General features: G+C 40.1%; 1 protein-coding gene across 2 annotated transcripts in view; it reads left to right on the forward strand.

The window, feature by feature from the left end:
• The first annotated feature begins 8,369 nt into the window (after positions 1-8,369).
• The window catches only part of MBD2 (methyl-CpG binding domain protein 2), a 58,164-nt gene continuing 43,195 nt past the window's right edge, over positions 8,370-23,338 (forward strand). Inside the window, exons 1-3 of one of the 2 annotated variants that reach the window (XM_081148245.1) lie at positions 8,370-8,993; positions 20,926-21,085; positions 22,885-23,006. In XM_081148245.1, coding sequence (XP_081004371.1) covers positions 8,458-8,993; positions 20,926-21,085; positions 22,885-22,908 — 720 coding nt within the window. In that variant the 5' untranslated portion in view covers positions 8,370-8,457 and the 3' untranslated portion in view covers positions 22,909-23,006. Of the gene's footprint in view, positions 8,994-20,925; positions 21,086-22,884; positions 23,007-23,338 lie in introns of those variants that run through there. The other variant, XM_081148244.1, reaches the window with a different exon arrangement.

The raw sequence follows: 23,338 nt of genomic DNA on the forward strand, positions 1-23,338 counted from the left end.
TAAGTGTTAAAATGTTTTCATATGAATGTATCACAACTCAGTCTGCTGTGCATTCACTTGTTATTGCACAACTTTTACTCCATGGTAAGCACACAGAAAGCAGACATACCTGAGCCTCTCCTGATATTTCACAATGGTGAACACATGTTGTAACTGTCGTTACTTGTACGATTTTATGTGTTCAGACATGTGAAACTCTAAATGAAAACTGAATAGAGAAAAAGCTGAGTCAGAACCAAGTAACGAACTCAATAGCCAGTGAAGCAAGACAAGAAGTTCAGGTATCGAACCTGGATGAAGGTGAAGGGGTTTTGTAAGTGGAATTAATGTCCCTGATTAGTTGACTTCGAGTTCATCAAAATGGAGATTTTTCTTGGTGGGCCTGACTAAAACAGGTGAGCACTTTAAAAGAAGGTCTAGAGATCAGAAGCAAGAGCCAGAGACTCTTCTGTGGGTCTTAAATAAATAAGCCATGGTGAGTTCTACAGCTACAGGGACTGAGTACTGCTAAGAACCACGTGAGCTTGGAAGAAGACCTGAGGGTCAGACTGAGACCCTGGCCCCAGTCAATGCCTTGAATTCTCCAAGAGCAGAGGATCCAGCTAAGCTGTGTCCCATGGCAATTGGGTGATAATAAATGTGTGTTGTCTTTAGATGGTAAATTTGTGATAATTTGTTATCCAGCAATAAAAAATGAGTGCATATGTTTTATTCCCAGGGCTAGCATTTAGTGTTAAAAATTCTTTAAGCTCAGGGGTATAGCTGAAAATAGTCTCAGGTCAGAAAACTCAAGTCAGCTAAAGGAAAAAAAATACGAGAGTCATTCAAAATTATAAGAATCGGAGGAAGGTAGTAACATCCTAAGCTCCATGCAAATATGAGGTAAGCCACCAACTTAAAATGTCCTCCATGAGACCTGACAGGAGTGGCTCAGCGGTTGGGCATTGACCTATATGATCCAGGAGATCTTGGTTTGATTCCTGGTCAGGGCACATGCTCCGGTTATGGGCTGGATCTCCAGTAGGGGGTGTGCAGGAGGGAGCCGATCAATGACCCTCTCATCATTGATGTTTCTATCTCTCTCTCCCCCTCTCCCTTCTTCTCTCTGAAATCAATAAAAATATTTTTTAAAAAGATTTAAAAAAACACAGAAAAAAGTAAAATGGCCTCCAATGAATTAAAAGTTGATTTATAATGTATTTGACTGTGTTTTATTATTGTTAAAAATCTTTTAGCCTATTTACTTAAATATATATAAATTACGAGGCAAAAGTATAACTTTACACTGGAGGAGCATGCCAGACACTACCTTAATCACGCGACCAAAGCTAACATCACCAGTAATGGGACAAATTGAAACCCTGTATCAAGGAATAGGATGTAATGAGAAGAACACAGCATCCTGAATTTAATTATGAGGAAACATCAGACAAATCCAAACTGAAGGACATTTTACAAAATAAAACCGACCTATAGTCTCCAGAAGCTTCAAGATCATGAAAGCCAACAAAACACTGAAGAACTGTTCCACCGCTGAAGGAGACCAAGAAGACATGATAGGCAAATGCACCGTACGATTTTGGACTAGCTCCTTTTGTGATAAAGGACGTTGTTGGGAGAAGTGGCAGAACTTGAAGGGGGGTCTGAGGATTGTGGTTATGTATCAATGTCAATTTCTTGATCCTGATGGTCGTTTGTGATGTTAAGGGGGAGAATGTCCTTGTTTGTAACAATTACACATTAAAGCATTTGAGGTTATAGGACATCAGGTTAGCAATTTGCTTCCAAATGGTGAGGCCAACTTGGTGAAGCATTTGACCTGTAACCAATCAAAGGGCTTTGTCTGAGTAAGATACAGTGAGAAGGCACCATAAGAACCCAAGGATGAGATTGTCTGATCAAAATGATAGTGAGCAAGCGAAAGCACCTGGAAGTGAGTGAAGAACAGGCTGTGTGCTGAAGAATCTAGTGATGATTGTATCATGGTGGTTCAATGAAGAGAAGCCAGTAGTCTGGGTACTGTGCTGCTTCTGTGGGGGTGAAAATGACATAGGGCTTGATCTGCCTCTGGTTATGAAGACAAGTTCAATACTGAAGTACCAGTGAGTAAAAGAAATATTAAAATTGGACAGTGTGATCATCTCTCTTATTACTACAAAACAATAATTTCAGCAGGGACATGCAAAAATTCCACCTGCACCAACAACCCCTCCCCAAGCATGTGAATCTTGAATGATTAAATAGCACATGCTCTAAAATGATATTTCTCTGGCAAAGAAAATTCACATTCCCATGATGATAACAAGAGGTTTACATTTCAAAGTATGTTCGTAGATTATTCCCTTATCTCATCTGTGCCATGATAAAGGTCAGGCAAAAATGAGACCTGAATAAAATTACATTTCTTTCCAATCAAATTACTGACTTTCCTTGTGTTCCCCCTACCCCTGTAATATACACCCCAGTGAACCAAAACTTGGTTTACTTTATAGAAAAATAATATCAGTAATTTATCCGTCTATTTTATTAGGCCATTCAGTTCTTATAATCTAGTTATTATTTTAAGTTTGGAATTAACTCATTTGAATAGTTTCCAACTTCTCAGCAAACCCCCCCCACAAACATTAACATGATTTTGAAACATGTAATAGGACAATTTTCAGCACTTACATGATACTACTGTTAGAAGATAATGTGTCTTTTCTACTCTTGTTTTTACACAGAGAGGGGTTTTTTTTTGTTTGTTTGTCTGTTGTAGCAGCTTCCTCTCTTCTCTTCCTGTTTGGCAGTTTGCTGCCTACCTAGTCTATATATTCTTGATTATTCGTGGCCACATTATAAAGATAAGAGTAGAAACCAGGCCTGGGGGGGGGGCGGTGTTGAGGGAGAGACTCTGTGTAATCAAACCCTAATCAGGCAGGTTAGTCGATTCACTTCTGGGCTTCAGTACAAGCCCATTAAACTCTTACACTATATTATATCCTCTGGCCCAGACTTTCTCTTTGATAAAGGAGTTACTGCAGACATTACCTTTCTTATTCCTTTTCTTGTTTCTCAACTGGATTCATGACTCAAGAATGGTAGAGGGGTGCCAGGCTTTGGGCCCCTCAAGACTTCAAAAGGAGCCAATGAATGTGATTTTCTTTTTCGTCTGGAGAATTGCTCTGGGCTGTCTACAGCAGGCTGATCTTGCCAATGCTGCCTAAGCTGTGCTGGCATTGGAGGGCAGGAGTTAGCTCCTGCCACTAAATCTTGCAAGTAGGTGACATCGCCAAAGGCAGGTATGTAGAATGGAAGACAAGGCACCTCAAAATAGAAACTCAAGCCCTGCCAGGCGTGGCTCGGGGGTTGAGCATTGACCTAGGGTCCAGGAGATTGCGGTTCGATTCCCGGTCAGGGCACATGCCTGGGTTTCGGGCTCGATCCCCAGTCGGGGGCGTGCAGGAGGCAGCCGATCAATGACTCTCTCATCATTGATGTTTCTCTCTCTCTCTCCCTCTCCCTTCCTCTCTCTGAAGTCAAAAAAGATATATTTTTTTAAAAAAGATAGAACCTTGACGAACACCATCATTTGAGGAACTATCCAAGGAAGAATATACATGAAAGGAATTGGAAAGTAATAGATAGAAGGAGAATCAGAAGCGTTTGATGTCTTCTAAGCCAAGGAAGAAAGAAGTTCAAGAAGTGTGTGTATGGGGGGGGGGGGTGTAGCCAGGGATGAATATTAATTTCATTGCATAGGAATAAAGAATATGATTATGACAGTGCAAATTAGGGTACTTTTTCTTAAACTTGAGAAAATACTCCTTTTACAAGGGAAAAAATCATTAAGGCCCATCATCCCTCCATGTTGAGTTAAATTATTGTTCTGATGTTACTTAACCGTGAAAATACGAAACTTGTTTTAACCTTATTATGCTTATGGTTTTTATGTAATTAAATAATTGAACAAATTTATAAGTTAAAAACAAATAAATTATCAAATAAAAAGTCATAAAATTGAATCAATTTACTATTATGAATGATTTCCTCCCTCCCACAGAAGCCAAATCGCTGATCCCAAAGTGATTATGGTACAAATTGCCACTAATCAGATAGTTTAACTATTCATCAGTTCCTCAAAAATTTTGTGGAATATATATCATGAAAAACTTAATCACAAAATGAGACTATTTCTAGACAATTATTTCTGAATTTGTATATTTATCTGCATTTATGTATCTGCTCTTTGACTTCAGATAATTTGACTCTTCCTGATATTCTATGAAATTGTATACACACACATATATTTCAATGTCTTTTTGTTTCTTTTGGAATCTTCAAGGTTTTTCTCATAGTGTTTTCTTTTTGGCTCTGATAATTTCTAATTTACCCCTAATCTGTGGTAATTTTTAGCATAACTTAAAGTTACTTTCAATTCATATAGAAGAGACTACTCTAAAGAAAACATTATAACTGTCTTGTAATCAAACATATTTGTAAAATGAGTTTAAGCCTCATTTTTAATGAACTCAAATTTATTTTTAAATATTTCTTGGGGCATAGAAACCTTTCTACTTTTTCTAAGACTAGAGGACCTGTTAATGCTATGATTTTATATAATCCATGTGATTATATACTTCCACTGAGAAGAAAATATGCTTCTCATCATTTTGAGAGTACACAATTTTTACAAAATGAATTAATTCAATTTATCCATCAAGTATCTAATAACCCCTCCCATGCTCCAGGCAAGCCCAGTAATAGGCACTGGGGATGGAATGGTGATCATGAAGAATAACCTTCTAGGCTGGTAGGGAGAGAAAGACGATTAAACAACTAATTACAATAAAGTATAATTGATGAATGGGGAAAATATCTAATGATAGTATGGTGCAAGGGGACACTGCCCAGGAGGGTGCAGCAGTGAGGGGCTGGGAGAGGTCAGGTAAGGCTCCTTGGAAAAAGCATAAGGGAGACCTAACGGATAAGTAGGAATTAGCCAAAGAAAGGTGTTGGGGTGGGGGTGGAGGTGGGAACAAAGGAGCTTTTTCCTTTTAGAGAGAGCAGCAAACACAGGGGTGAAGGAACCTGAGACAATAGGGCGGTTTGAATGCAGTTACGCAGACAAGTTCTAAACTGAGATGCATGTGAGACACTGGGAAAGTCACAGCACGAGGTGTCCAGACAAGGTTCTTTTCTAATTTACTCAGTTACCCCTCCTCCTCTATGAACAGCAGCCATAGTCAGCCCTTATGTCTCATGGATCATGTGTCCTAGAATTCTGGTGTTTTGCAGACACAATTAAGGTTAAAAACCACTGTTTATCCTGTTAAATGGTATCTTAGGGCTTTGAAACCTAAAGATCATTTTCTTTCTACTGGTAGTACTGTGTTTCCTATTTTAGGAAGTTAGGTAAGCATCTTCCCATCCTTTAATCCTAAACACTTAGTACTAGCTACTTGTCTATGGCTACTGAAACAACCTGCAGAAAATTCAAAAAATATCAGGCGCTATCTTCTGAAACAATTTCCTTTGGTTCAAAATGTAACTCTCCTTGTTTTCTCTTGCCTTTCACGTAATTAACTCTTCTCTTCTTAGTTTGAACTATGCAGTGTAAGATTCTCTGTAGTCACTCCAAGTGAAAGGTAATTAAAAACAATCTTTATTTATACTGCAAGTACTTGAAAGTGTCATTCAGCCTCCTGACATGCCACACCAGCAGCATTTCGTTTCAGTTGGGAATTAGGTGAACAGTAGTTGGGCCAACTCAGTGAGTCATAAAATCTGCTAATTGGAGCTGGAGAAGTGTTTTGGCTATGCCTTCGTTCTTACGTAACGTCTTGATAAATTCTGACCATACTGTTTGGAAAAAGTAAGTTTTTCCAACATTTAAATCCTTCCTTTATTTAGTATCTTATCACACTCAAAAACTCAAATGCAGGTTATATATTTGTCAAAATATACAGATCTCAAAACCAGCCATTATCTCCCAACAGTTCTTGAATTTGTTCTATTTTTTCTCAATAAAAATTCAAACTAACACTTATTATTTCTGAAAACTACTTTTTCTTCAATGGCTTAACCTCAGCTTTACTTGGTAAACAATAAAAAGAGCAATATTTTTTACAAACAATAGTCTTCCACTGGTGACAGTTGGCGTTTCAGCACCTGCTTTTACACCTGGGAGGCAGAGATCAGAGGTGGTTAAATCTCTATTGTTTGTTTAATGGACCAGATTTCAAACATAATTTTCTCTTGTTGTCTTTCACTTTTTCCATAAGGTGAGGCCAGCAAGAACTTTTTCATTGTAAAAGAGAGAAAACTGAAAAATCTCATCACAACTTTACTGCCTGAGACAAGCAGTGTTGCTATTCTTATTGGAGGACTGATATAAAATGCAGCTGTCCAGAATTACAGAAGTTTATTATCTGTCCAGTATTTTAAGGAAGACAAAGGGATCTATCTCCTGTATTTAGCATCTGTTCTCATTCAGTACCTTCAGGGTCTGTCTAGTACCTGCAAGAATTTAATCTGTTTTCTTCTTTAGCGGGAGAATAAATAAGTGTGGTTGTTTTTTCCTTTTGGTACGTTGCTTTATGATATCACAGCAGAAAAATTCAACTGTGACCAAAAAAAAAAGCTTTTGAAATGTCTAAATGAGATTTTTCTTAACAGAGGGAACGTTGAACCAGCTCTACTGAGACTTAGCAAATGGCATCTGGTAGTAGGAGTCAAAGCAATTACCTTAAATTGATAGCGATTTATTTAAACATGCTTTTATATCCACTGTATCATTTGATCTATGTGGCCTTGGTAGACATAGCATGGAAAGGTAAAAATTTCCAAAAGTGTCTCTCTCCCATCTTTTGTCTCAATTACCATTTCTACTGAGATTTTTACTCATGTTTACCCTTTAGTTCAAATTAGGTGTGATCATTGAAGCTCTTTCTCTTACAGAGTGTTTGTCATCCAGACTTTGATCTTGTATTTCTCACACTTCACCTGAGCCTTAAACGTAGACGTTTTTTAAGATTCAGTCATTGGTTCCCTATTCCTGTCTTTTTCTCTCTCCTTCAATTGTCACTTTCACAGGGTGACTTCTAAGTGCACATCTCCACGACTGAGAATAACTTGACTTTTCGACTCTTTGCTGGATACATTTCTAGATAGATTTCCCGAAGTGTATTTCAGGTCACAGACATAGAAGAAGCTAAGGTCAGGCTCAGAGACAGGCCAGTCTGCGTGGGTGCGCTGGGGCATGCGCGAATTGCAAAAGCAAATCAAATAATTCTTTTATTATTTTATATTAATCCATTTTTTTCTACACATTTAACTTGGCCCTCAACTTTTAGGTTGTATGTGTCCAAACACTGAAGATAATCTATTATCAGTCTGACAAAATGTATTTTACACGTTTCAGTCTTCCAAACAATTCCTAATATATCACCTTGGATCTCGATAAGCACACTTCTATAAATGCTAAACAACAAATAGAAAGTGTGCTTCTCTAAAAACTTAGGTCAGTTTTCGTAATCAACTTGGCATTTGTTCTTTAAAATCACGTCTGAAGGACGAGTGGGCAGACCCAAGCCAATTCCACACGGGTTCCTAGAAGCGGGTGACGGGGGGGCGAGCGGGGCTCTCAGCCCACGGGAGCGTTTGCCACGGCGGAGGCCACCGGTGCTGCCACGGCCGTCAGTCGAGGAAGGCTAAATTAAGAAAAGGTCCTGAAATTCGGTATCTCCTAGATGGACTCAGGGGTTCTGGTCTTCTACAGGAGCGTTTAAAGGTGAGCCGTGCACAACTGGAGAGTGTTCTCAGCGACCATCTTGCCCCCGACGCCTCACGAGGTTCGAGGACCCCCAGTCCTGGGCGCAGGCCCCGCGGCCGGCCTTCGGCGGGCAGCGATGCCCACCCGAAGGGACACTGGCTCACTCCCTCACCCGCGCTCGCGCAGGCTGTGATGTGGAGACAAGAACCGGGGCGTCCATTACCCGGGTATAGGAATCATGAGTTAGTGAATATAACACACGAGCTCTATTTCGTTTGTTGTTCACGAAGTGGAAAGCAAACGCAGATAACGCCACACAGCGGGAGGTCGGTCCTCTCTGAAGCACCCGGCCACCGTGTCACCTCTGACTTTTCTCCACAAGCGACTCGGCAGCGACCCGCCTTCCGGGACCCGCGCGCGCGCGCGGTGGGAACAAGGGCCGGAAGGGCGCTGCTGGGGGCGGAGCGGGCGGGGCCGGGGGCGTGTCCTCGAGGGGCGGAGACAAGATGGTCGCTCAGAGCGCTTGGAGGACCTAAGAGGCGGTGGCCGGGGCCACGCCCCGGGCGGCAGGGCCGCTCTGTGCGCGCCCGCTCTATGATGCTTGCGCGCGTCCCCCGCGCGCCGCGCTGCGGGCGGGGCGGGTCTCCGGGATTCCAAGGGCTCGGTTACGGAAGAAGCGCAGCGCCGGCTGGGGAGGGGGCTGGATGCGCGCGCACCCGGGGGGAGGCCGCTGCTGCCCGGAGCAGGAGGAGGGGGAGAGCGCGGCGGGCGGCAGCGGCGCTGGCGGCGACTCCGCCATAGAGCAGGGGGGCCAGGGCAGCGCGCTCGCCCCGTCCCCGGTGAGCGGCGTGCGCAGGGAAGGCGCTCGGGGCGGCGGCCGTGGCCGGGGGCGGTGGAAGCAGGCGGGCCGGGGCGGCGGCGTCTGTGGCCGTGGCCGTGGCCGGGGCCGTGGCCGGGGACGGGGCCGGGGCCGGGGACGGGGCCGCGGCCGTCCCCCGAGTGGCGGCAGCGGCCTTGGCGGCGACGGCGGCTGCGGCGGCGGCAGCGGTGGCGGCGGCGCCCCCCGGCGGGAGCCGGTCCCTTTCCCGTCGGGGAGCGCGGGACCGGGGCCCAGGGGACCCCGGGCCACGGAGAGCGGGAAGAGGATGGACTGCCCGGCCCTCCCCCCCGGATGGAAGAAGGAGGAAGTGATCCGAAAATCTGGGCTCAGTGCCGGCAAGAGCGATGTCTACTACTTCAGGTACCGCCCTTGGGGGGGGAGGGGGTGACGGGGTGACGGGGTCAGGCTGGGGTCAGGGGTCAAGCGGTGACCCGGGCGGAGGTAGTGCGGGTGAGAACAGGGTGCCCAAGGCAAGTGGCAAAGTCGGGCTTGCATGGTAGTAGAAGGTCCCTGAGCCCTTGGGTCAGAGAGTTGACCCCGGTGCAGTGACAGGCATTGTGTCTGAATGGTGAGAGCCCAGAGCCCGGCATCTTAGGGCGAAGGGGTTGGAGACAATAGTTGGTGAAGAAAGGGTTACTCTGGCAGTCCACTGAAGGGTTAAAAGAAGGTGTAACTCATCGAAACTGTAAAACCCAGTCGGTGTTGGCTCCTTTCCCAGCCGTCCAGACTCATCATCACAAGGGTGTTTAATCACGCACATGTGCAAGAATTAGCCACCTTCAGTAACAAGGTTTCAGTTACTTTCGGGATCCTGGAAAGTTTCATATAAAGTGGCCATTTGGAATGCCTGAAGTTTCTTAGAACTCTCTTTGGTGTTAAAAACTAAACACTGTAAGTTGTTAGAGTCCTAGACCAAAATTAGCCTCCCAGGGGACATTTGGCAATGTCTGGGAACATTTTTGGTTGTCACACCTTGGACGGGGCAGCAGCTGGCATCTAGTGGGTAAAGACCAGTGGTGCTTCTAAATATTCTACAATACACAGGACTGTCCTCATGAGAAAGAATGATCTGGCCCAAAATGTCACCAGTGCCAATGTTGAGAAACCTGGGTCTAAATGATTGAAGCTTTTCAGCTTGATGTGATCTTGCAATCCTGTGGTCACACTGCTGTCCATGTCATTAGTTTGGATGACCCAGTAAGATCAGGAAAGTGCCTGTGGCTGTTGATACCAGTGGAATTTTCTTATCAACAAATTTACTAACATTTCTTATAAATCATCCCATTTACAGAAGAAAATATAAATGTGTTATTTTCAGTGGCTTGCAGACTGTTTGTGGGCTGATTGAATCATTTTCCAGGGAATATATTTGGGTGTTACAACTAGTTGTCAGCCATTTGGCCGTTGAAATAATATTATGAAGGGTTTCCATTCTTCTGACCTCGAGCTGGTTAATACATTACCCCTGGGAAAATATATTTATGTGTATGTGAATTGCAAATACTCTTAAGTAGATTTAAAAGGTTAAAGAAATATACACACGTTTATGTGTATATGTATATACACATGCATGCACAAGAATGTGAGCACTACTGGTATAACGTGTAAATATGAGTACTGTATATTTCTGATAGTTGCTCAAAATATGGATGAGTAGTTTCAGTAAATTTATTTCACCTCAAGTAAAATTAAATGAAAGTGGTGTTTTATTAGAGGTTTATTTGAGACCACTTATCTTGAAATCTTAAATGATAAAATGGAAAACTTAAACATGCAAAGATGGTTATCTTGTTTTGTATTTTCCCATCATTAAATATTAAATTTACTTGACTAGTACTGAGAAAGTTATTGTGGAACAAATTGTTACTCCTCTCAAGTTCACTTGTTTCACGTAGTGCTATTCACAATTGTTCCTTTTTGCATATTCTTTCATTAACAGCTCCTACTGTTTCACTAAGCAGGTAGTATGCAGAACCTTCTTTCTGTGAACTTGTCTTGTAACCACAGGTATTTGACAGGAATATCCTGTATCTGAGATTGAAGATGAGGAATAGGAAACTAGTCTATTCTCAGTAGAGCGTATTAAACTATGAATTTCACTCTCTGTGATATTTCTCCTGAGATATGGTTTGTTTGATTTTGAGATGACGTATTTGTTCAAACAAACTTTTGGTTATTGTAAAGCTTTTGTTGTTGTTTTCCTTGCAGTAGCTGGAAAAATTATTTCGAAAAGGTAGATCGCTGTATTCTGACTTGTCACTTAGTATTTTTTAAACGTTTTGTAAATTTTTGATGTTTACTTTTTTTATGCAAACAATATTTTATGGTAGAAAGCTGATATAATACATTTAAAACAAACTCCTCAAACATTCATTGAAGACGAATCACAAACCAGTATAGTGATAATTACTCTCTGAAATTAGAGTCTTTTTATGAGGCAATACAACATAATATGCTTTTTACTTGTTCATGCAAAATTAAAGGACAGTCGCGCAGATTTGTGCCACATATGCTTAGTTCAGGGCTGGAAGGAGTGTTGTCTGTTGACTACCTACAAAGTGTTAGTTACTATGCATGATTGTAACACCCAGTCTTAATTTCCTTCTGAGAGGTTACATTCTGAGGCAGGAGGACACATGTAGCATGTGATACTGACTTCCACTTTCAGTGATGAATGATGAAGGTCACCTACTTATAGTGAAGGTGAACAAATTATTTTTCAATTCTCAGTGTAACTGCTTTTCATACTAGCACTCCCATATGCACCTGACCCGTTAAAAACCAGTAGCTCAAAACACCCACCGTATCTGTTAATAGGTGGGTTAAGCGTTAACTCCCCGGTGGTAATGTGAACACCTGCACCAAGTTGTTCACACTGATTCTAATAATGCTAACTCCTGAATTAGCCTGCCCCTTGGGAGATTAATTTATAGAACTCTGTCTCTGTTAATGTAGGGTGACTCTTACACTTATTAATTGGACTTAAGCTCATCAAGAAAGCCTTACATTTTGATAGAACGGTGTTTTGGTGGTTTTCTGAGACTGCCAAATTCTAATAGGAAGGCGTGCCTCTAGTTGCCAGTTAAGCAGTATAATTATGCCTTCTCTCAGGACTACTGATAGTATAGTGGCAGTTCATATATTATCATCCAAAGTTTGCTTTTAAAAAAGGTGTGGTTTGATAACGTGTTGGATTCACTGGTATAGTTTCTGAAAAAGTTCGTTGCCATTATATGAACCCATTATTTGAACAATAATTTGCCAACTGGTCTACTTCTGTCATTTCAAGTTTTTGGTTTCCTGCACTTGCAGATTAATGTTTTTGAAAGATTTTCCTCTACATAGGAACCTTCAGTACCTATCTCATGCCTTTATTTATTTTTATGTATTTATTTATTTATGGTAACCCTCACCCAAGGATATTTTTTCCTTTTTTTTTTTTTTTTTTTTAGAGGGAGTAGAAGGGAGGGAGGCAATGGGAACACATCCATTGGTTGCCTCCTGCATGTGCCCAGTGGGGCTGGGGATCAAACCTGCAACCCAGGTATGTGACCTTGACTGGTAATCGAATCTAAAGCCCTTCATTGCATGGGCCAGAGCTCTAACCACTGAGCAACACCGGCAGGGCACCTCATGCCTTTTAAATCAAGTCTAAACTTGTTGGGTTCTAGACTTTTGTTTATAACTGGGTTAAAGACCTGGGAGACATGGTCCGCTGTTACAGCTGCTACCATAATATATCATCTGGTTGGATATTGGAAACATAATAGTAAACATTTTTGACTCCTATCAAAATTATGATGTATTCACACCTGATCACTTCTCTCAAAAGAAAAGCCAGTGGAACTAGAGAACATCATTAAAATAATCATAGGGAGCCAGGTGCGTGAAGAGAGACTAAGAAGATTTCACTTTGATCTGGATAGAAGAGGACTTGGACACAATATAATTGAGGCCCATAAAATCTAGGGAAGGCAGTAGAGCACAGGAGTAAGTGGTATGGAGTTGGTATTCTAACTGCACTTACCAGTGGTGCAACCTTGAGCGTGTCACTTACACTTCCCAGTGCTGTAACTTGTTTCTCATTTGTAAAGGGTATGATTGTACTTTGTTATAAGGATTCAGTTCTAGAACACAAAAATCAATACATAGAGCTCTTGAAGCTTTAGATATACTTAAGGACCAACTAAGGAAAGCAATTCAGAAACTCAAACTCAAGTTTTATGGGCTGAACATATGTAAATAGATTTTAAAAAATGTATAATAATGCCCTGGCTGGGTAGCTCAGTTGGTTAAAGCATCGTCCTGGTATGCCAAGATTGTGGGTTCAGTCTCTGGGCAGGGCACATACAAAAAGTAACCAATGAATACATAAATAAGTGGAACAACAAACCTCTCTCCCCCTTCCTCTCTCTAAAATCAATTAAAAAATAAAAAAGGGATTGTAAAAGTGTTCACTGAAATTAGAAGAAATCAATTGTAACTTACAGGCTAAATGTAGCTCATTGAGATAGGTTTATATGGTTCCTGCATAAAACTCGTATGCTTCTTTCAGAGTTGAGATACAGTTGAAATGTGCCCTATAGACCAATTAGTTGGAGAAAGGAAAGAAATGCAATATTTATTAAGCATTTATTGCATAATTGAAAATTTGACTTGCTTTTAGTCTTTTTTTCTTGATATTGCCTGATTGAAGCCTGGACCCATAAATAAAAGACATAGAGGTATGGTGGAAATTGTGCTCTAATTCTCCTTCGGCAGTACCATTACATCTTTTTGTGATGTGCTGGAGGAAGTTTTGGTAGGGTGCAACATTGCCATCCGTCCTACATCTGATTTTTATAATCTGACATGCAAAGTTTTACCTGCCAGAACACCCACCCACAATAACTGCAGCAGAGGAAATACATAACTCAAAGGGAACTGATACACATACACTCTAAAACTTATCTCCAACAAAATTGAAAGATATCTTCAAATTGGTTTAAAAATTCCATTTGTGAGACATCAAGTCATAATTTGGTTTTCATTAATGCAACAGAAACAGGTGATTTGCAAAGGAAGTGATACTTTTTTAAAGTTTTATAGTGGGACTAATAGAAAATTCATAACCTTTTACCCTGTGTTTGAGGTCTTCTCAGACTTGCATGATGAATTAGAAATAAATCATTACCTCTTATTTCATGATTTACTGTTCAGCTAGGAATGTTAATATGCCTTTGAGCTCTTGTTTATTGATCTTTTATTGCTGTTGGCCATTTCCAAGAAATGGCGAGGTGAATTGTAAAATGAAGTTGTACTTAATTTCATCAGAACTTCAAAAAATGAAAACTTCCCAAGGAAGGATGTTTTACTAAGTCCATACCTTTTCAAGTTTCTAATTTTTATCATTAATGTTGAGAGTATTATAGAAGGACAGAAAGCTTTTTTTCTTTTTTAATGTTAGAGACACAGCTATTGTTTAATATTAGAGATTTAGTCTTCATAGCAAATAAGATACTCATCAGAGATAGTAGATAAGATGCTATAGGGCACAGACACAGTAAAAGTATGGAATGGAATGAAATTTGAATAAGATCTGTGGATCTTATGATTTTCCTTGTTTTATAATTTAAATTCAAACTAATTTGGGAACTTGATTACATAAGCTGTGTATGGATATAAATAATGATCTATAGTAAATGTAATTAGATTTAAAATTTGAGCACTCAGCATTTGCCAGGAACAATTGTGAGTGATTTATAGATGTGAGGAAGAAGAACATCATCCACTCAAAGATTTTTTTTTTTTAATATATCTTTATTAATTTCAGAAAGATGAAGGGAGAGGGAAAGAGATAGAAACATCAGTGGTGAGAGAGAGTCATTGATCTGCTGCCTTCTGCACGCCCCCTACTGGGGATGGAGCCCACAACCTGGGAATGTGCCCTGACCGGAAGTTGAACCTGCATCTCCTGGATCTCCTGGATCCTAGGTCAATGGTCAGCCACTGAGCCATGCTGGCAGGGCTCTTAAAGATTTTTGAATAATGTATCTTGATATTTTTTTCCTAATACTTTTTATACTGGAAGAATCCATAGATTAATGAATGTCCTTAAAATTTTTTTAACATGTATGCAATGATGTATGCATCTCTTTAAAAAAGTCTATCTTGGAGGCTCCTACTCTCGTTTTTTAAAAAAATATAGTCTGTTTTGGAGGTATATTTAGCTATCTATTTATTTTGTATTATGGAGAAGTACAAACATATGTAGAAGCAAAGGTAGATAGGAAAGTGTAATGAGACCTCCATGTGCTCGTCAACCTGCTTTAACAATGAACAGCTCCCGGCCAATCTTGTTTCACCAATATCCATTCCCCCCTCCCAGTGTATTTTGAAATAATTCCCAGGCATATTTAACTTCTGACTTTTCCATGGCAGTGACCAGTCTCCAATTTAACCAAAATAACTAGTGTTTTTCCTTTTTCCTTGTTCAGAAAGTGAGTGTCTTAAGGCAGTTAGAATTCTACATTCATTCATTTTTAAATTTTTTAGTGGATCATACTGGCTTTTGTTTTTAATCACGTTCTAGAGATACTAGAACTTGCTACCAGTAATACACTGTTTATATGTAGTTTTGGTTATATAAATGCTAGTTTATGGAATGAGAATGATTAGTACAATTTGAATTATACTTAAGATCTTTTATAAATCGCAATACCAGAGTACCTAAGTCCAAAAAGATAAGTGTAATTTCAGATTTTTAGGCTCAGCTGAAATTTGATTTCTGGAAACAGTTGTTATTTAATGTTAGACAAGTCTCTTTCTTTCAGTACTTACTCTTGTCAGTAACAGGTAAGCTTTAACATTTAAGGAGTTAGAAAATGATAGAAAGTTGGTGTTTCCTTATTGTCAAACTTTCTAGTGCTGGAGCTTACAGCATTTTCATTGTGGACTTTTTTGTTCCCCACAAAGTTCTCCCTAATGTTGGAGAATGGGGCACCTCTGAACATGCTCTTTAGCCTCGTAGTTAACCACCTTCCATCCACAGTGCTACTTGCCACTCATTGGTCACTTCATCTTACTCCACTCCGATTACTGCCACCCACACAGTTTATCCTGTTATAAATTTGTTTGAAGATACACTTGTGTTTACTCAGACCTCTGGCCTCCTCACAATGGTTTGACTAAATATCATGATTATCCATACCAAAATAACATGAAAAAATAGGTTCTGTTCTATTAGAGGAGTGTTTTCAGAGTGCAGTTTCACATGCAAACAGCAGGCCTTCGTAAGAGTTAATATATCATAGACTGGCACAGCATGTGACAGTTCTAGCTCAGATAATTAGGATTACAGGTGAATTTATAGAGTGACAAACTGTGAATACCATAAAATTAAGGTGACCATAATTTAAGTATTACTGGTATCTCAAGTTTTTTAAATTTTAATTTAAAAGCCATACACCAAATAAAATTTTTTCTCATAACCTACAGTTAGAAATTTCTAAGATAGAGTTTGGTTTAAAAAGTGCTTTAAACAGTTCAATCAAAATGAAAGCAGGCAAAGACATAGTTCAAGTGATGAAATGTTCTTATGAACTGGAAAAATTTAACTCATATTTTTGATTTTCACTTGATTATTACTTTTCTTCAGGGTACTTAGTGGGTAGAAGTTAAAGGTGAGATCACAAGTTGGTTTAGGATTGGCATATCTAGGGGGCAGTCAGTAGGGAATGTTTTTTGTGGCTGAAAGTGAAATATTAGAATTTCATTACTGGGATTAGAAGTAGTCACTTTGGACAGAGAAAACTGAAAATGACTAATACTGTTCATTAGTCTCACTAGAGTTTTTTTAAAAAAAGTAATTTCCCTGAGTTACACTTTGATGCTTTTAGTCACGTAAGTCCTGGTGTGTCTGAGACTGGGACCTACAACAGCTATCTTAAAAGTGCAGACAGATAATTATTTTGTCACTCTGGGTAATACCAGAACTTAAATGACATACCGTTTTTTGTTCATCCAGCATTTACTTTCTCAGCCACTTCCAGGGTCATGTTACCACTGGGCAGATGGTCTATATGTGATGGGCAGTAGTCTTGCTTAACTATTCCCTTGGGGCCTAGTCTTTTCTATATGATTGCCTTCACCTTCTGCAGAGGAAGGTCTCTGGTCTCAAAATCTACCGGGCAGCCAAGCTAACTTTCCTTAAAGCACCAAGTACAAGCCATATCAGGTACGGAGAAGCAAATGTCTTGTATACCACTTTTCTGAAGGCAACAGTGTGTCTGACCAGTACCTGTAGCTACTCAATATAGATGCTTCGTAGAAGTCCATCTTTATGACAAGGCGTAGGGATTTGGTGTGGGTCAGATCTGGCCGAATACTAGTTGATATTTCAACTTCCTTTTGATATGCTGACTTGATTTCCACCATTTTCCTTCATTGCTCATTTGGTTTATCAGAATATGTCAGGCCTTTCTTATAATACTTCTATTTGATTTTTAAAATCACTAAACATAGGAACTATTTTAAGCCATACTAAATTGCTAATCATAAACTGCCATCACTTTTCATGAGTATAGCCTCTGAATTGAGTTTGTTTTTTCATACCATTCATCATTCATAGGATTTATTGTCACCTGCCAGCAGCTAGCAGGGGTGGGGGATACACAGCCAAGAGTCCCCACAGGGAGAGATGGTGCTGTGTCACCCAGCAGTATTTGCATGTGTTTCACGGAGGGCAGGGCCTCATCTCATTAGCAGCAGCTGCACTTCTGAGCCTCAGCCTCCCCCCCCCTCCACCTTTGCACACACAGTCCGTGGCGCATTTCTTGCACTCTGCGCAGCAGCAGCTTTTCTTGCAAAAGGTGCGTTTGCATCCCTCGCACATGCAGGAGCCAGCACAGGTGCAGGAACCACCAGTAAGGCAGAGGCAGGTTTCAGGGTCCACTCCAGTGGAGATGCTGCTGGCTTCTCTGGGCAACTGGACGCTAAATTAAGGTTTTTTTGTGTGTTTTTTTAATATATCTTTATTGATTTCAGAGAGAGGAAAGGAGAGGGAGAGATAGAAACATCAATGATGAGAAAGTCATTGATTGAGCCTGCAACCCGGGCATGTCCCCTGACTGGGAATCGAACCCTGATCTCCTGGATCCTAGGTTGACGCTCAACCGCTGAGCCACTCCCTGCCGGGCTAAATTGAGTTCTTAATGTCAGATTTCCTTAATTTGTGGGAGGGGTATCTAAAACGGATAGATCTCGATGAGTTTTGTTCTACAGAGGAATATTACAGTGAGGCTCTAGTATGTAGATACTAACATCTAGTATGCAGTAGGTAACTGGCATTTCACCTATTACATAAGGAACTACTTATTGCAGGATTAAGTTATGAAATTAAGTCAGTTGATTCTTTGAGAAATGACATTTTAGTTATCTCTAAGCTGTATCCTAAGAAAAATAGTGCTTATCTTTTTAGTAGAAGTTGCTACCTTACTATTTTCATCTTTTGGAACATTAGTCCATGAAAACAAAGTTCATTTAGAACTCAGCTTTTTATTGCACTGATGAGATCTTATTAGAGAGATACCTGATTGAGAATTTTAATTTTGTTTTTTGGAGAGATTTTATTCAGTTCTGAGGTCTACTAAATAATTTATCAGAATCTTTTTTTACCAGTAACTAGAATATCCAATTATAAGGACTATATGGCTATTTTAACCTAATTTAAATTAATTGTAGTTATATAAGTGACATAGTAGCAGACAAATCTTCACCAATTTTTCAAATTAATTTGAGCCTTTCAGTAATATTTATGTAGTATAATAGATTAATTATGAAAATATTTCGCAGTTTAATTTTTTAAATTCTATGCAATATAACTTTTAAATAAGCATAGAATTGGCCATTTCAGTGTGTCTGCAAATGAAAACCATATTCTTTACTGTTCAACTGATACAAGTTTTTTGCTTTCAGAAAGTTACTTTGTTTTGTGCTAGGCTATATAAATTGTGTTGGAGGGTTTTAAAGATTTTTTTACTGATTTTTAAAGAGAGGAAAGGAAACAGAGAGAGGGAGGAGGACGAGAAGGAGGGAGAGAGAAACATCATGTGAGAGAAAAACATTGATCCGCTGTTTCCTCCATGCCCCTTACTGGTGATGGAGCCTGCAACTCGGGCGTGTGCCCTGACCAGGAATCAAATCGAATGTGGGATAATGCCCAACCAACTGAGCCACACCAGCCAGGGCTGTCTGAGGGTTTTGAAAAGTGGCATTGTAATTTCTGGTTGGTTGACTCATCAAGAGAATGTATAGGAATTGTAAAGAAGTAGAATGGCAAGGATAGCAGAATTATTTCTAATTAAGATTGGAGAATCACGAACACTTCACAGAGGAGCTGACATTTTAGCTGGGCTTAGAGTATTTAATAGTTCTGTGACAGGCAAGATTGCTCATGCTAACCCTTCCGTTTGGAAAGACATGGCTGGAAGCCAAAGGTACATGGCATATTTTGGTGACTTTGAGTTTGGAATGCAGGATACCCAAGGCTGGTTGGTGTTAAAGGGTCAAGGAATAAATATCTAAACAGATTGAAGAGTTTTGATGTGTTTTTAAAGAGGTGAAACTGTTCCGTCAGCACTGAGGAGTCTGAGCATTTAGAACTGGGTACTGGATGTGTGGCTGAGGGACTGGCATTGTGATGTGCCTTCTAGTTTGAGGATTAGGTGCTAGGTGGGCAGTGATGCTGCAACAGAGGGCAATACAGGAAGATTGGGTTGGAGGGTGGAAGTTTGTGATGGGCAGAGATGATTTAAGTTTTGGACAGTATTGAGGGTTACAGACTATTTTATGACACTGAGCATATTTTGAATGGCAGTTAAGGTTTGCTTATACATAATCTTACGTCCTTTCCTCTGCTGTGTTCTTGTTGTCTGCTTCGTTCTATTCTGCTAAGTCTGGTTGTTATCTTCATCTGTAGGCCGAATTCTATACTTTGAATTGTGTTTCAGGAATGCTTATGTCATCTGATTGTGGAAAAAGAATGTTGATCTGATCTTCTGTTGTCCTGAAGTTGGACGTGGCAGAATACCAGAGTTTGTGACAAAGAGGGGTGTGTTGGTTTGGGCTTGACCCAGAGAGAAGAAATTTTTCTATTCCAGGGGAATATTTTATTGCTTAGTTTTCCAGCCTTTTCTCTTTTGCCTTCCTGTTGAATTATTTTTCTTTTATAGTAGTCGGCTGGTACAACGTTAAGTTCTAAATATAACATGTTGGCTTCTTTGAGAGGTATTGTAGAATTCTCACAATCCCCTCTGGTTGTGTATCCGCTGATTTTAACAGTTTATTCTAGCACATTTGGCTCAGAAAATTTAGATAAGACTTTGGGGCAATGCCACACAGGAAAAACATTTTTTAGAACACACTAGTTTAGCCTTCTGTGTAATTCTAGCAAAAGTCGAACAAAACTAATGTCAACATTGTATAAACACATTTGCACATGTTTGCCTTAGTTTTCTCCTCTCAGTAGTTACCATAGGGAACATTTAAATATTGTCAAAAGTCAAAAAAATTTTTCCTATTATAATTGAGTTCAAATTGGTAGCCCAAATACATATGAATTACAAGTTTGTTTTTTTAAAATCTGTTTTTTATTGATTTCAGGGAGAGGAAGGGAGAGGGAGAGAGACAGAAACATTAGTGATGAGACAGTCATTGATTGGCTGCCTCATGCACGCCCCCTACTGGGGATTGAGCCTGCAGCCCAGGCATGTGCCCTTTCTGGGAATCGAACTGTGATTGCCTGGATAGTGGCTCTACTGAGCCACGCTGGCTGGGCTATGTGTGTGTGTGTGTGTGTGTGTGTGTTTAACAAGGGTGTTGACTTCGGAAGAATTTGTTCTGAAGTTCTTTCTGGTTACTTCTGACATTGTGTTTATGTAATATATGTAAAACCGTAGCATTTCAAAAGTCAGTTTGGAAAACAGTGAGATTGAAGACATTTGCAGGGTGCATGTTCTGCTGCGCATGTGGTTTGTGTTGGGATTCTGTTGTAGTTGCCGAGTGAGTGACCAGTGGGATTGCTGTGTGCTCCAGTGGTGGACCTAGTGAAGTGTTACATTAGATGGCTCATTCCCTTTTTGTAGTGAAGTTACCAGGTTCCTTTAAAACTTGAACATTTCTTTGAAAAAATAAACATGCAAAATTGTGATGTGGTAACAATTGGGACCAGGAAGGACAGGATGAAAAAAGGTTTACGTAGAGTCTAGGGTAAATTTTGCTGTCTTTTGTACAATTAATGTTATCTTTCTTCTAGTCCAAGTGGTAAGAAGTTTAGAAGCAAACCTCAGTTGGCAAGGTACCTGGGAAATACTGTTGACCTCAGCAGTTTTGACTTCAGAACTGGAAAGATGATGCCTAGTAAGTTACAGAAGAACAAACAGAAATTTCGGAATGATCCTCTCAATCAGAATAAGGTTAGTTAACTTATAACATCTGTGTGTTATTTCAAGAGCTCTCCAAAAAATATCTTACATTTTAAATATAACACTGGAAGTTTGATTGTCTGAATGTCCAGTTTTGTTTTGTTTTGTTTTGTTTTTTTCCCTCTCCCTGCTAAGCATTTGACTTATAAATATGATTTATTTTCTGGTAGTTGGCAGTACTTCTAGAGGGGAAGCCTAAGTAAATTGTACACAGTTGAAAACAACATTTCAGTATCTCTTTAGGTCATACATCACACTTTTGGCCCATTGGGGTTATTTACAAAAGATTTCTTTGTTGATGATAATTCCCTCTTTTTTTTTCCTTCTTAAAATAGTTCCTGTTGCCCCCAAAGAGGCAACATTTTAATGTGGCAGGTATTCTTACCATGTAGTTTATAATTACCTATTATTTTCAGGATTAGGGTTTGAGAAAGGGGAGTTTTTATTTTGACTTGTGATCATGTTGAGGATAATGACTTTCAGGAATAACATTCTCATCCTAATACTGTGATTGGAGAGTTTTCCATTAGCTTTATGTTTTATTGAGCTGCTTAGCTGATGATTTGTTGAATTTAAACAAGTACCATTGGAATTATAATGCTAATTTAATTGTATTAATGCACCCAGTATCTTTACAAAGACACCTTTTAACCCCCCCCCCCCCAAGGGCAACTAATCTGATAACCATTTTTTCTCAATTTTTCTTCCTGTAAATTTCATAGATATATGTGTATGTATGTTGCCACCACCATTGTCTCACACTGAGTGAAAATGGTGAAGGGAAAAGAAGGGCTTTTCTTTCTAGGGATATGACTGATGTAACCCTGCATGCTGGAGTGTGCGTCCATTTTAGGAGCCCTGAGGCAGTGTAGTAGGGGGGGAATGGCTTTGGATCCAGGCAGGCATGGTTTGATGCCCTGGCTCTGCCACTTAGGAGCTCACACAATCATGGGTAACTTCTTTAACATCTGATGACCTCAGATTTCTCATTAAGGTAGTGAAATCTGTCCCTTAGCATTGTGAGGAATAAATAGGAGTTTACATGAAAACATCTAGCCATGTCATTAGTTGCTTTCCTTTCCCCATTTCACCTTCCTAAGCACTAAGCTAAGCTACCTCAGTGAGCATTGTTGTCTGGCCAGTGTAGGAAACCTTTGGCCCCAAGCTGTTTTCTTCCTCTTCATTTTACTTTTCCTGAAAGAGATGGAGTCTCTGTTTCATCTCTTTATTTAGCTTCCAAGTTTGTTTATAAGAATTTAATTCCAAAAATTGTCATGGAGGTTAGACTGTATACTCTTTCGTCATCTATAGCATTGGTTACCTTGCAAAGATTTCCATGGGACATTGGCAGGTTCCTCGTTTAGAGAGGCATAATGAGAAGGGAAGACTGAAATTGTCTCTGTAATGCTTAATTATGGTGTTATTTTGGATTGATAGTTAAGAGGTGTTAAGATACTAGATAGTGTTAGGAGTAGAGGGAGCTAGCAAAAGTTGGGACCTTGAGTGCAACGCTGTGTGATTTCAGCTTAAGGAAACCTTTATTCTAGGTTTATTTTGCTTCTTAAATATACAGAGGAAAATTAGGATTTATTTTTACTAAAACTGCCCTTTGAAAACCACAGTGCTGGGTATCTGTTGAAGGGGCTCAAACATTTATGAAATGATTGGAATGCTTTCAAACTACCCTGTTGTTAACAAAATCACAGTTAAGCTTCACTAAGTGTAATGTGAAGATAAACTTCCTGATAGTTATGATTCACTAAAAACCGAAACCTAATTCGTCTCTTTAGTTTGTGTGCACCTTTACGCTCTAGCCGCACTGGACTGCTCCTCATCCTGCACCATGGCATGTGCTTCCAAGACTCTGCTTGCTCTTTGCTGTTTCCTCTGCTTGGAATGTGCTCCCCCTCCCCCTCCATCTGGCGAACTCCTCCTCATCCAGGCACAGCTCCATTGTCTCGTCTCTGTGAAGCTTGCCCTGCACTCTCCAGGTGGAACAGTCCCTTCTCCATTGTGCCTCCCTGGTGCTTTGCTGTTGTATTTGTGGTTGTTTGTCAGCGTCAGCAGACTGTGAGCTCCATGAGGGCAGGGACCATGTCTTCTTTTTGTTGTTTTTGTACATATCGTCCAAAGCCTAGCACACGGTAGGTACTTAATAAATGTTTGCTTTATGTTTATTTGATTAAATATCCACCTCATTCCAGAAGTTTATAGTGGTCATATGTTTATTGAATAAATTAATGT

The sequence above is a fragment of the Miniopterus schreibersii genome (genome assembly GCF_964146895.1).
Source record: "Miniopterus schreibersii genome assembly, chromosome: 10".
Taxonomy (NCBI): Eukaryota; Metazoa; Chordata; class Mammalia; order Chiroptera; family Miniopteridae; genus Miniopterus; species Miniopterus schreibersii.